This window comes from Amphiprion ocellaris, chromosome 11, assembly GCF_022539595.1.
Source record: "Amphiprion ocellaris isolate individual 3 ecotype Okinawa chromosome 11, ASM2253959v1, whole genome shotgun sequence".
Taxonomy (NCBI): domain Eukaryota; kingdom Metazoa; phylum Chordata; class Actinopteri; family Pomacentridae; genus Amphiprion; species Amphiprion ocellaris.
The window spans coordinates 35,385,916-35,400,911 of NC_072776.1; the positions used below are offsets into that span (position 1 = coordinate 35,385,916).

Sequence of the window (14,996 nt, forward strand, 5' to 3'; positions counted from 1 at the left end):
CTAAAATGTTGGCTCCATTCAGTCACTCTGGTCTGATGGAACTATTCTGTCTTCATGGTTGGTAGTACTGAACCAATAAAATGACTTCCCAGGGTTTATTTAAGGGGAAATCCAGAGATTTCCAGGTCTGAAAACAGATGAATCCATCCAGATATGTTGAGCAGATCTGAGTTTTGGGTGAAGCAGCAGAACTCCTAAACGGTGACTTCCTGTTTGTTCTGAGAGCTTCATGGTCCAGATGATCCGATCTTGCTGCCTCTGAACCTCTCAGATCTGGTTTGTGTGTGGATTCGACCCTCTCCTGACCCTGAGCTGCTGTTTACTTCATGAGCTGAATGTGGGACAGAAGAAAACACCCAGCTGATGTCTCTGAGGAAGGAAGTCCAGCCCAAATCTGCTGCTGGTCTGGAACCTCCTCAGATTCACAGCAAACAGCTTCAGTGACGACCGTTTGACCTTTGAGGCTGCTATCATCACAGAATCACTTCAAACTCTTCTTAAAAATAGTCCAAAATGATTTAAAACCTGTCCTAAATGTCTCTAAATGTGTCCAAAATGATCTCAAACTTGCCCGAAATGCTTTGAAATGTGTTTAGCATAAGTCAAAGATTGTCTAAAATGTCAGAAATGTGCCCAGAATGAGTTCTCAATTGTTCAAAATATCTTTAATTTGATCTAAAATTACTCAAAAATTGATCAGAATGAATTGAAATGTGTTTAAAATGACCTAAAGATGATCTACAATGTCAAAAACATCTTCAAAATTATTCAAAAATGCTACAAAACAACTCAAAATGTGAAAGATTGTAAAAAAAATGACAAAAACATCTTAAATGCCTTGAAAGGTGTCCAAAATGACCTTAAAGTTGCCCTAAATCCATTTAAATGTTTATTTTTAATCAAAGATTGTCTAAAATGACAAAAACCTTCTCCACAACTCAAAACTTGTCCAAACTGACTTTAAAATTGTCCAAGGCATCTTGAAATGTGTCTAAAATTACTGTAAAATTAATTATATTACTTCAAATATGTCCAAAATGACTTGAAATGCATCAAAAATGTCTCAAAATAGTCCAAAACTATTCCAAACCTGTCCAAGGTGTATCTAAATGTGTCCAAAATGACCTAAAACCTGCCCAAAATGCTAATCTAGATTTTTACAAACAGTAATTCATTTATTTTACTATATCAATATAAAATTTATGTAATCAACAGGAAATGGCATTATTTTACACATTCTACTGTTGTTTGAAAGACAAAATACATTTAATAAGGACTGAATCATAGTAAATGTTTTTCACTGTTATTTTATAAATTTAGTTAAATTATACATAAATTCTAGTAAAATCTGATTTATTCTAATTTATTAGTTAACTCTGAAATAAGACCTAAACTCTAAATAACGTCCACATCAAAAATCTGTATTTTTACTAATACTGATTTATTCCTTTGCAACATTTAACCATAAAATTACACAAATTTTAAGGCATATATTGGAATTTATTTATTTAATATTTATATATTTTTTGGTTTATTCATTTAGTTACAGATTTTAATGCTACAATATTCCACAGTTTTCTATTTTTTTGTTGTTTTTTTAAACATATTTTTATATTTTTTCAGGCATCTCTGCTGCCAGATTTTTATCATTTTTTTACTCCATTTTTTTAGACAACTTTTAAATTTTTTTAAAAAATGTTATTATTCCCCAGAGAGAAGTGAAGTTGTTCCAGCTACTGAATATTCAATAGTGTACTGTCTCTTGTGTGTTTCCGTTTATTTCTCTGACAGAGTTCAGTCCAGATTTGTGTCACGCTGAACCAACTTTTTAAAAAAATAAAAGCAGCTCGGTACTGATTCAGATGACATCACTGACAGGAAACAGATCATGTGACCCATTCCACTTCCTGTTTCTCTGAGAAAAACCCGCCAACAAGCCAGAATGTGGAATCATCTGAGGTCAGAAGTAGAGGCAGGAAGAGACGTCACATGAAGCCCCCTAACGAGGAGATAACGAGGTAACGAGGAGATAACGAGGACTCTGTAAATCCACTGGAAATGGGAGTCGCGAGGAGGCGGCTTGGCCAATCATGTGGCTCATTATAGAGGACCAGGAGGTCAGTAGTGGGAGGACAAGATCAGACTGGACTCGTTGAGAAAGTCAGAATAATGTAATTCAGAGAGGAGGAACCAGAACAGACAAGAACAATAGTTTAGAACTCAAAGAACCTCTGATCTCTGCTTCCTGTTTCTAGATGATGGAGTTCTTATGACTTCCTCTGATTCAATTAAAGTCAAACAACACAATAAAATTTAAATGCTTTTAGTTAATAAATATCCTCAGCAGGGTAAAAACCAAAAGAAAAGAACAGGAGAGTCATTGTAGTTTTAATTCAGACAGTCCTTGAACGCATCATCAGTGACGTTCCTCCTCAGATTCACAGCAAACGGCTTCAATGATGACGGTTTGACTTTTGATGCTGCCATCATCACAAGATAAGTTAAAACTTGTCCTAAAAATAGTCCAAATGATTCAAATCCTATAATAAACCTCTTTAAATGCGTCCAAAATGACCTAAAGTTGTCCAAAATGCATTGAAATGTGTTTAGTATTCTCAAAGATTGTCTAAAATGACAAAAACACCTTCAAAATTACTCAATAATCCTCGAAAACAACTCAAAACTTGTCCAAAATGACTTTAAAATTGTCCAAGGCATCTTGAAATGTGTCTAAAATTACTGTAAAATAAATGTCTTTAAACATGTTCAAAATGATTCAAAACTTGTCCTACATGTCTTTAAACAACAACATGTCCAAAATGACCTTAAAGTTGCCTAAAATGCATTCAAATGTGTTTAATATTCTTAAAGATTGTCTAAAATTGTCAAAAACTTTTTTTAAATGACTCAAAAATTCACTAAAACAACTCCACACTTAACCAAGATGACTTTAGAATTGTTTAAGATGTCTTTAAAGGTGTCTAAAATTACTTTAAAATTAATTAAATAAGAGCTTACAATTATTGAAAGGTTTTCTAAAATGACAAACGTGTCCGGAATGGCCTTAAACTTGCCCAAAATCCATTGAAATGTGTTTATTTTTACTCAAATATTGTCTAAAATTATAAAAACCTTCTCCACAACAACTCACAACTTGTCCAAACTGACTTTAAATTTCTCCAAGGTGTCTGTAAATGTGTCTAAACCGAATTAAATGACCTTAAAAATGAAAGAAACGTGTCCAAAACATCTTAAAATAGTCTAAAGTGATTCAAAATCTGCAATAAATGTCTTTAAATGTGTCTAAATGACCTTAAACTTGCCTAAAATCTATTTAAATGTGTTTATTATTACCCAAACATTGTCTAAAGTTATAAAAGCCTTCCCTTCTTCTTAAAATTGTCCAACACATCTTGAAATTTAATCAAAAATCACTTTATTGTATGTCGCTCTCTAAAAATGTTTAACTTTAGGTGAATAATTCCTGTGTGAGGGGAAGTTCTGATATTTATTTCATCAAAATCTTTTTATTCTACATGTTTCATTCCAAAATTCAAGTAAAATAATCTGTTTGTCATAATGAGGTTCTGTAAAAAATAAAAAATTCTGAGCTCCTCGGTGCAGCTGTGAAGCCAAGATTCACTCAGCTGCAACCAACAGGAACTTTTAAAAAAATTCAGAGTTTTCAGGTTGAACTGCAGATGGAGAGTAAAACCAAAGCTGCTGGATGAATAAATAAAGTCAGCATGGCTCAGAAACAGTGAACAGAGGAGCAGGTAGTTGGAGATCCATTCAGCATGGAGAGACCGACCACCAGAACCATACAGGTATGGACTGATGAGGCGTCCTCAGCATTACAGGACTGCTTTGAGTGCACTGACTGGGGAGTGTTCAAGGAGGACACAGATCTAGATGGATGCACATCATCGGTTCTGTCGTATCTGAAGTTCTGTACTGATGCTGTCCTGCCCACAAAGACCATCAAGGTTTTCCCAAACCAGAAACCATGGATGGACAGCACAGTGAAGCCCCTACTCAAAGCCCGTGACGCCGTCTACAGGTCAGGTGACAAGCTGGCCTACAGCAGGGAGAGAACTGAAGAAGGGCATTCAGCTGGCAAAATGCAGCTACAAACGGCGCACTGAGGAGCATTTTGCTAGTAATAACCCACAAAGTACGTGGGTGAGAGGCATTAGGACCATACCAGACTATAAGTGCAGTGATCAGCTGGTTATCCATGATTCCACTCTTTCCGACACCCTGAACACATTCGATGCTCGTTTTGACACACCTGGCAGCAGAGGAAGTTCATCTACCCCGACTGGAGGAACAGCATCAGTCTCTGGTCCTGCAGCTGCACCAAGGGAGTTCTTCCATGAAGAGAATCAACACCATCAAAGCTGAAGGACCAGACAGGGTGTCGGGTCGCACTCTGAAATCATGTGCCTACCAGCTGGCAGAAGTTTTTCTGGATATTTTCAACCTGTCCTGCAGCTTGCTACAGTCCCTGTTAGCCTCAAAACCTCCATCATTGTGCCTAAAAAAATCAGCAGTCACCTGCCTGAACGATTACCTCCCTGTTGCTCTGATCCGGTGATTATGAAGTGCTTTGAGAGGATCGTCCTAAAGCACATGAAGGACGTCATCCTGCTGGTCTGGATAAATATCAGCTCACCTACAGGGAGAACAGATCAACAGAGGATGCAGTCTCCATGACTCTTCACACAGCCCTAACCCTAACCTGCAGCTTTCTAACACCTATGTGAAGATGCTGTTTGTGGACTTCAGCTTTCAATACGGTGACACTGAAGCTCCATAACCTGGGACTGTCCACATCACTGTGTCACTGGATCAGGGACTTCCTCACCAACAGGCCTCAGAGGGTGAGAATGGGAGACAGTACATCCTCCACACTGGTCCTGAGAACAGGAACACCTCAGGACTGCATTCAGTCCAGCCCTCTTCACACTATTCACCAGCAACTGCATCTCCATCCACTCCACAAACACGATGAAGTTTGCTGATGACATCACCGTAGTGGGTCTCATATCAGACAATGATGAGATCCTCTACAGAGAGGAGATCCAGCACCTTATTCAGTGGTGTTCAGAGAACAACCTTGTTCTGAACACCAACAAGACCAAGGAGGTCATGGTGGACTACAGGAGGTCCAGGAGGACTACAGGAGGACATGGTGGACTACAGGAGGTCATGGTGGACTACAGGAGGTCATGGTGGACTACAGGAGGTCCAGGAGGACTACAGGAGGACATGGTGGACTACAGGAGGTCATGGTGGACTATGGGAGGTCCAGGAGGACTACAGGAGGACATGGTGGACTACAGGAGGTCATGGTGGACTACAGGAGGTTATGGTGGACTACAGGAGGTCCAGGAGGACTACAGGAGGTCATGGTGGACTACAGGAGGTCATGGTGGACTACAGGAGGTCCAGGAGGACTACAGGAGGACATGGTGGACTACAGGAGGTCATGGTGGACTACAAGAGGTCCAGGAGGACTACAGGAGGTCCAGGAGGACTACAGGAGGTCATGGTGGACTACAGGAGGTCCAGGAGGACTACAGGAGGTCCAGGAGGACTACAGGAGGTCATGGTGGACTACAGGAGGTCCAGGAGGACTACAGGAGGTCCAGGAGGACTACAGGAGGACATGGTGGACTACAGGAGGTCATGGTGGACTACAGGAGGTCCAGGAGGACTACAGGAGGTCCAGGAGGACTACAGGAGGTCATGGTGGACTACAGGAGGTCATGGTGGACTACAGGAGGTCATGGTGGACTACAGGAGGTCCAGGAGGACTACAGGAGGTCCAGGAGGACTACAGGAGGTCCAGGAGGACTACAGGAGGACATGGAGGACTACAGGAGGTCATGGTGGACTACAGGAGGTCCAGGAGGACTACAGGAGGTCCAGGAGGACTACAGGAGGTCCAGGAGGACTACAGGAGGTCATGGTGGACTACAGGAGGTCCAGGAGGACTACAGGAGGTCCAGGAGGACTACAGGAGGTCATGGTGGACTACAGGAGGTCCAGGAGGACTACAGGAGGTCCAGGAGGACTACAGGAGGACATGGTGGACTACAGGAGGTCATGGTGGACTATGGGAGGTCCAGGAGGACTACAGGAGGTCATGGTGGACTACAGGAGGTCATGGTGGACTACAGGAGGTCCAGGAGGACTACAGGAGGTCCAGGAGGACTACAGGAGGTCATGGTGGACTACAGGAGGTCCAGGAGGACTACAGGAGGTCCAGGAGGACTACAGGAGGTCATGGTGGACTACAGGAGGTCCAGGAGGACTACAGGAGGTCCAGGAGGACTACAGGAGGACATGGTGGACTACAGGAGGTCATGGTGGACTACGGGAGGTCCAGGAGGACTACAGGAGGTCATGGTGGATTACAGGAGGTCATGGTGGACTACAGGAGGTCCAGGAGGACTACAGGAGGTCATGGTGGACTACAGGAGGTCCAGGAGGACTACAGGAGGTCATGGTGGATTACAGGAGGTCATGGTGGACTACAGGAGGTCCAGGAGGACTACAGGAGGTCCAGGAGGACTACAGGAGGTCATGGTGGACTACAGGAGGTCATGGTGGACTACAGGAGGTCATGGTGGACTACAGGAGGTCCAGGAGGACTACAGGAGGTCCAGGAGGACTACAGGAGGTCATGGTGGACTACAGGAGGTCATGGTGGATTACAGGAGGTCATGGTGGACTACAGGAGGTCCAGGAGGACTACAGGAGGTCATGGTGGACTACAGGAGGTCCAGGAGGACTACAGGAGGTCATGGTGGACTACAGGAGGTCATGGTGGACTACAGGAGGTCATGGTGGACTACAGGAGGTCCAGGAGGACTACAGGAGGTCCAGGAGGACTACAGGAGGTCCAGGAGGACTACAGGAGGACATGGAGGACTACAGGAGGTCATGGTGGACTACAGGAGGTCCAGGAGGACTACAGGAGGTCCAGGAGGACTACAGGAGGTCCAGGAGGACTACAGGAGGTCATGGTGGACTACAGGAGGTCCAGGAGGACTACAGGAGGTCCAGGAGGACTACAGGAGGTCATGGTGGACTACAGGAGGTCCAGGAGGACTACAGGAGGTCCAGGAGGACTACAGGAGGACATGGTGGACTATGGGAGGTCCAGGAGGACTACAGGAGGTCATGGTGGACTACAGGAGGTCATGGTGGACTACAGGAGGTCCAGGAGGACTACAGGAGGTCCAGGAGGACTACAGGAGGTCATGGTGGACTACAGGAGGTCCAGGAGGACTACAGGAGGTCCAGGAGGACTACAGGAGGTCATGGTGGACTACAGGAGGTCCAGGAGGACTACAGGAGGTCCAGGAGGACTACAGGAGGACATGGTGGACTACAGGAGGTCATGGTGGACTACGGGAGGTCCAGGAGGACTACAGGAGGTCATGGTGGACTACAGGAGGTCCAGGAGGACTACAGGAGGTCATGGTGGATTACAGGAGGTCATGGTGGACTACAGGAGGTCCAGGAGGACTACAGGAGGTCATGGTGGACTACAGGAGGTCCAGGAGGACTACAGGAGGTCATGGTGGATTACAGGAGGTCATGGTGGACTACAGGAGGTCCAGGAGGACTACAGGAGGTCCAGGAGGACTACAGGAGGTCCAGGAGGACTACAGGAGGTCATGGTGGACTACAGGAGGTCATGGTGGACTACAGGAGGTCATGGTGGACTACAGGAGGTCCAGGAGGACTACAGGAGGTCCAGGAGGACTACAGGAGGTCATGGTGGACTACAGGAGGTCATGGTGGATTACAGGAGGTCATGGTGGACTACAGGAGGTCCAGGAGGACTACAGGAGGTCATGGTGGACTACAGGAGGTCCAGGAGGACTACAGGAGGTCATGGTGGACTACAGGAGGTCATGGTGGACTACAGGAGGTCCAGGAGGACTACAGGAGGTCCAGGAGGACTACAGGAGGTCCAGGAGGACTACAGGAGGACATGGAGGACTACAGGAGGTCATGGTGGACTACAGGAGGTCCAGGAGGACTACAGGAGGTCCAGGAGGACTACAGGAGGTCATGGTGGACTACAGGAGGTCCAGGAGGACTACAGGAGGTCATGGTGGACTACAGGAGGTCCAGGAGGACAGAGCAGCTCCTCTCCTCATCAAAGGGGAAGCAGTGGAGCATGTTGACAACATCCAGTTCCTGGGCCTCCACATTAGATCTGACCTGGTCCCTGAACACACCTCACCTGGTGAGGAAGGCTCAGCAAAGACTCTTCTTCCTCAGGAAACTGAAACGTTCTGGTCTCTCCTTTCAGCTCCTGATGAACTTCTACAGAACCTCAATAGAAAGCATCCTCTGTCTTGGTGCAACAGTGTGGTACAGCAGCTGCACAGCTCAGGATAGAAGGAACTTATCCCAGGTGGTGAAAACAGCCCAGGGGATTGTGGGAAGTCCTCTTCCAGACCTGGACTCAGTATACCGGGTCCAGAGGAAGGCCCGACGTATCACTGCTGACCCCACCCACCCGGGAAATGGACTGTTTGTTCCGTTTTCCTCGGGCAAACGGTACAGAAACATAAAAACTCTGACCTCCAGAGTGAAAGACAGTTTTTATTCCAGAGCTGTCCATCCATTCCCTCTGAACACACAACAGACTCACTATGTGCAATAAAGAACTGCATCTTCACTGGACTGCATTTTACCATCCATCCTGCTGCTCACGTGCACTAACACTGTTTACATATTTATATCTTTTAAGTATTTTTTTATTTGTACATAGTGTGCCTTTTTCTATTTTTCATATATAGCTGGGAGTCACCAATCAGAATTTCACTGCGGAAACACAATGACACTAAAGATTCTTGATTCTTGATTCTAGAAGTTGGAGATCCATTCAGCATGGAGAAACATCTTTCTACACATGACTGAGTCCTCCTGACAGATTCTGAGTTCTTCTTCATGATGTTCTGGTTGCTCAGAGCTGCAGGACTTTAAACTGAACCTTAGTGAGTTAAAAGTTCTGATCAGGAGGTAGAAACATTCAGAATGTGCTCTGGATCAGGACCTGTGGTGTTCCTATTAATATGCATGAGGCCATTCTCCAGTTCTCCGTGAGGATCTCCAACTATTCACCCTCTGCCAGATTCTCAGGCCTCCTCTATCCAGCCTTTGTTCAGCTCATTGGGATGCAGCTGGGAGGTTCTGGACGGGTCAGAAGCAGAACAGACAGCCTCTAGCTCCTTTCACTGCCCAGGAGAAAAGATTCCTCCTCTATTCACCCAGATCCTGGCTCCCATCCAGAGCAGAATCCACCTCCTGGTCCTCTCTGGATGAAACCCTCGCTGCTGGTTTCAGAGTCCAGACCTCATCTGAAGTCCGTTCTGAATACAAACAGCCGACGAGAAAGAACTGAAATGAATGAAGACAGAACGGCAAGAACTTCTTCAAAATTACTCAAAACTTGTCCAAAACAACTCAAAACGTGTCCAAACTAACTTTGGAATTGTCCAAGATGTCTTTAATTGTGTCTAAAATTAACTAAAAGACTTTAAATATGTGTAAAATTACAAAATGTGTCCAAAATGTCTGAAAAATAGTTCAACACTATTCAAAACCTGTCCAATATGTATTTAAACGTTTCTAAAATTACTTTCAAATCAAAGAAATTACTTTAAATATGTCCAAAACAACTTGAAACTTGTCCAAAATTTCTCAAAAATTGTCCAAAATGGCTTCGCAATTGTCCACAATATCTTGAATTTTGTCTAAAATTACTCTAAAATTGTCGAAAATTAATTGAAATATGTTGAATATTATCTAAAGGTTGTCTATAAAGTCAAAAATGTCTCCAAAATTACTCCAAAATTCTCCAAGACAACTCAAAATTTGTCCAAAGTGATTTTAAAATTGTCCAACGCATTTTCAAATGTGTACAAAATGAGTGTAAAATTAACTAAATGACTTTAAATATGTCCAAAGTGACTCAAAACCTGTCCTAAATGTTGTGAAATGTGTCCAAAATTACCTTAAAGCTGCCCAAAATGCATTGAAATGTGTTGAATGGTAGGCAAAGGTTGTCCAAAAAGTCAAAAATGTCTTCAAAGTGACTCAAATTATCTCTGAAACAAATCAAAACGTGTCCAAGCTGACCTTTGAAGTGTGTCTCACACTACTCTAAAATTAATGAAATTACTTTAAACCTGACTTGAAACGTGTCTAAAATGACTCAAAATTTGTCCAAAATGAATTGAAAAGTATCTAAAACTATTTAAAGATGGTCTAAAATGTCAAAAATGTCTTTAAAATGACTCAAAAATTCTACAAAACTCAAAACTTGTCCAAACATGTAAATGAAAACTGTGTTTTTACCAGATACCATCAGTTGTGTTTTGTTTTTTTTTAACCAGATTTATAACATATCAGTGACTTACTCACAATTATTTACCATTTACCATGCATCCTTAAATTTTAATGACCTTTTTAATGATTTTATAAATGTTTTCTTTCTTTTTATAATTGTGTTTTCATCTGCTGTTTTAATGTCCTTGTGAAGCACTTTGAATCACCTTGTTGTTGAAATGTGCTAACTTCAACTTTAACTTTATTTTCCAGTCATGAACATTCATAGTTTTCTTTAAAATTACGGAAAATGTCTAAAATAACAATACTGTTTGCTTGTTTAAATACAGTAAAATTTGTGTAATTTTATGGTTAACTATTGCAATAAAATAAATTAGTATTTATGAAACTACAGATTTTTAGTTTTACAGTTTTGTTTTCATTTTAGAGTTGATTAATAAATTAGAATAAATCTGTGATTTTACTAAAAAAATAAAATAACAGATAAAAAACATTTCTCAGTCCTTAATATAGGCATTAAATCTTTCAAATACCAGTAAAATGTGTAAAATAATGAGATTTTCTGTTGATTAAACACAGAAAACTATAGTTTTATGGTCATAAATAGTAAAATTAATGAATTACTGTTTGTAGGAAGTTATTTAGAGTTTTGGCCTGTTTTCTTGTTGTTTTTTTATTTATTTTCACAGTCAACATGTAAATTAAACCTCTTTTTTTAAATGTTATTTAGAGTTTTGGCCTGTTTTCTTGTTGTTTTTTTAGTTACTTTCACAGCCAACATGTAAATTAAATCCTCATTCTTGGACATTAATTTTAGAATCAGGTTTAAACTCCTCCTGGATATTTTTCTGAGCTACTGTTGACTTTTTCCCAGAGCTCCGTCTTCTGATGATTGGATCCAGCTGAGACACTAAACTGGAAATATTCCCAGAGGAATGAAGATCTTCTGCCAGCTGGATCCGTCTGGAGTTTAAATCTATCAGAGCTGATATTAATCTGCAGCAGGATGGAGAGATGAACTCACAGCTTTCTGTGTTTCTTAAATTAGAGAAGATAATATAAATATAAAAACTCCTCCTCTGCTGCTCAGCGTTGATTCAACAAACAGGAAACAGGAAACAGCTGATCTCTAGACTCAGACTGATTCTTAAAATCACTGATCAGACCTGCAGCAAGTTAAAGTATCTGGACATCAGCTCAGCGTTGGTTCAGTTCAGGAACCAGAACTAGCTGGATACAGGTTAAAGTAAACCTTTAAACAACCGCATATTACAAAAATTACTTTGCAATTGTCCAAAATATCCTGAGTTTGATCTAAAATGACTTGAAAATTGTCCAAAATGCAGTGAAATGTGTTTGAAATTACTTAAAGATGATCTAACATGTCAAAAATGTCTTCAAAATTAATCAAAAATGCTTCAAAACAACTCAAAACGTATTCAAACTGATTTTAAAAATGTCGAAGGTGTCAATAAATGTGTCTAAAATATATAAAATGACTTTAAATATGTCCAAAATGACAGAAATATGTCCAAAATGTCTTAAAATAGTCCAAAACTATTCAAAACCTCTCAGAAATGTCATGAAATGTGTCCAAAAGGACCTTAAAATTGTCCAAAATGCACTGAATTGTGTTGAATATTATGCAAAGATCGTCTAAAATGACATAAACAACTTCAAATTGCCTCAAAAAGTTCCCAAAATGACTCAAATTTGTCTGCAATGACTGAAAAACTGTATAAAAGGTCTCAAATTTTGTCCAAAATGACTCAAAATTTGTCCAAATGACTCAAAAAGTTCCCAAAATATCTCAAAATTTGTCCAAATGACTCTTGTCCAAATAACTCAAAAAGTTCTCACAATTTGTCCAAATGACTCAAAAAGTTCCCAAAATAACTTAAAATTTTGCTGCAGTGACTGATAAACTGCTTAAAATGTCTCAAAATTTGTCCAAAACGACTCAAAAAATTCCCAAAATAATTCAAAATTTGTCTGCAATGACTGATAAACTGCATAAAACGTCTCAAATTTTGTCCAGAATGATTCAAAATTTGTCCAAAATGACTCAGAAGTTCCCAAAATAACTCAAAATTTGTCCAAATGACCGAAAGTTTTCCCTCATTACTACTCTCTAAGGCTGTTTCTGGTTCTCCAGCTCAGACTCGTCCTCAGCTTTGTTAAAGTTCTGAATGTGTTCCAAAGTAATCTGAGCTCCTGCAGAACCAGTTTGGCTTCTAGTTCCTCTGCAGCAGAACTCCGTCTGGAGGGAGTATTTTCTGCTCTGCTGGTACCAGAACCACACATATTTACACACAACAACAACAACAGCAGCAGCAGCAGCATCGCTCTGAGAAGAAGAAAAAGAGCTTCTGAGGTCGGTCCTACAACCTGAGCAGCTCTGAGATCACAGCTTCACACATGGAATTATGGAAACCTAAGAAGGTAAACACAGGAAATGATGTCCGTCAGCTCTTCAGCCCTCTGAGGCTGGAGCTGAGGAGGTCTTCTTCACATCATGTCCACCATGTTTCCTCAGATGTTAAACTCTGAACTAACGTCTCCTCATACTTCGGTGGAGGTTCTCAGCCATCCAGGTCCTGGTAGTCATAGGAACCTCAGGAGAAACCAACTGGAGGTTCTGGAAGACATTTCTAGAAATGTTTTCCAGAACCTCCAGTTGGTTTCTCCTGAGGTACTTACGATCTCCTCATCCTGTAGATGTTTTTCTATTCCTATGTTTCCTCTCCAGAATTTTCCTCTCTACTCTGCTCATCAGCTGTAGAAAGATGTTTCTCCATGCTGAATGGATCTCCAACTACTAGAAGATGTTTCTCCATGCTGAATGGATCTCCAACTACTAGAAGATGTTTCTCCATGCTGAATGGATCTCCAACAACTAGAAGATGTTCCACCATGCTGGATGGATCTCCAACAACTAGAAGATGTTCCACCAGGCTGAATGGATCTCCAACTACTAGAAGATGTTCCACCATGCTGGATGGATCTCCAACTACTAGAAGATGTTTCACCATGCTGGAAGGATCTCCAACAACTTGCTCCTCTGTCTGGTGAAGTTAAGACCTAAACAGAGATTCTGAGGAACTGAGAAGGAATCAGAGCTTCTAGAAGGTGAAGCTCAGACCTGAACAGACTCACCGTGTCTCCAATCTTCAGGTCAGCACACTTCCTGAGGCCCGGCAGCGGTTGTCCATCCTGGCAGGTGGCGGTGAAGGAGAGGCTGAGGTCTTCAGGATGGTCCCACACCGACAGCTCCACCTTAGACCGGATGTTCTGCAGAGAACCACAGTTAGACGTGAGTCTCTGCAGCAGCTGATCCACAAAAACACTAGAACCTCAACGTAATGAAAGTTTGGATCTCTGTGTCGGTAGGACACAGGATGACAGAAATCATGAAAAACATATTAAAATGTGATGTTCTTTGATTAATTGTTGGACAAAAAGTGACAGAAGTTAGAATTAACTGGTTTCTAGCTCCTGGACACTGCTTCTCTGCTGCCACAACAGTATTTGGTTTGTTTTGGACAATTTTAGGTCCAGTTTTGAGTCTCTGTTCATCATCTGTAGAAAGATGTTCCACCATGCTGCATGGATCTCCAACAACTAGAAGATGTTCCACCATGCTGGATGGATCTCCAACTACTAGAAGATGTTCCACCATGCTGGATGGATCTCCAACTATTAGATGTTCCACCACGCTGAATGAATTTCCAACTACTTGCTCCTCTGTTGGATTTTGTTGTTTTTACACAATCTGGTTCCAGTCTGATCCAGTTTTTTAATGAGTGATGTAGAATTAGGTGATTTTGACGAAACATCTTTAATTTTAGGCTGAGATTGGGTAAATTTTCTCAAGAGATCATCAGAAGATTCTGTTTTTACAGCTTCAATTTGATAAATGCTGTTTATTTTTTAAACTTGACTTTTAACAAGAACTTGCTGAGGAGTTTTGGCTTTCAGATGGTTGAAGGATTTCAGTCCAGACTAACCAGAAGTATTTCTATCCATCTCCATCCAGTTGTTTAATATTAGATTTGCTCCTTTATTACAGTTTGTTTTTCCAGGATCCATTTTAATAAGACATGTGGAATAAAGTCATTTAAAGTTTACATTTGGTTCATTTTCTGACTGATTATTCTGTTTTTACAGCTACAGGTTGATGAATTGTTGTAAAGAAGCTGCGTCTTTAAACCCTGACAGCATATTTTAACATTCAGAATGTTAAATAACCTCCTTCTGCCTCTAACTCTGCCGGAGTGGAAAAGAGTGAACATTTCTCTGGTCAGGCACATTTTACAGCTAACCTCACCACGACCACAGAGCTGCTGGCTGCAGGTCTGACCGTCTGAACACCAGTCTCCACGCAGCGCTGCAGCCTCCACGCAGCGCTGCAGCCTCCACGCACATTTACAGCCATGCAGCGCTGCAGCTTCCATGCACATTTACAGCCATGCAGCGCTGCAGCTTCCATGCACATTTACAGCCATGCAGCGCTGCAGCTTCCATGCACATTTACAGCCATGCAGCGCTGCAGCTTCCATGCACACACTGCAAAAACTCTAAATCCTACCAAGTCTATTTGTCTTATTTTTTGTCAA

General features: G+C 41.7%; 1 protein-coding gene across 2 annotated transcripts in view; it reads right to left on the minus strand.

The window, feature by feature from the left end:
* Window positions 1-14,996, minus strand: part of itgb5 (integrin, beta 5) — a 68,929-nt gene that overhangs the window by 35,353 nt on the left and 18,580 nt on the right. For both annotated transcript variants that reach the window (XM_055015093.1, XM_055015092.1), the window contains exon 9: window positions 13,537-13,671. In XM_055015093.1, the coding sequence (XP_054871068.1) occupies window positions 13,537-13,671 (135 nt within the window). The remainder of the gene's footprint in view (window positions 1-13,536; window positions 13,672-14,996) is intronic.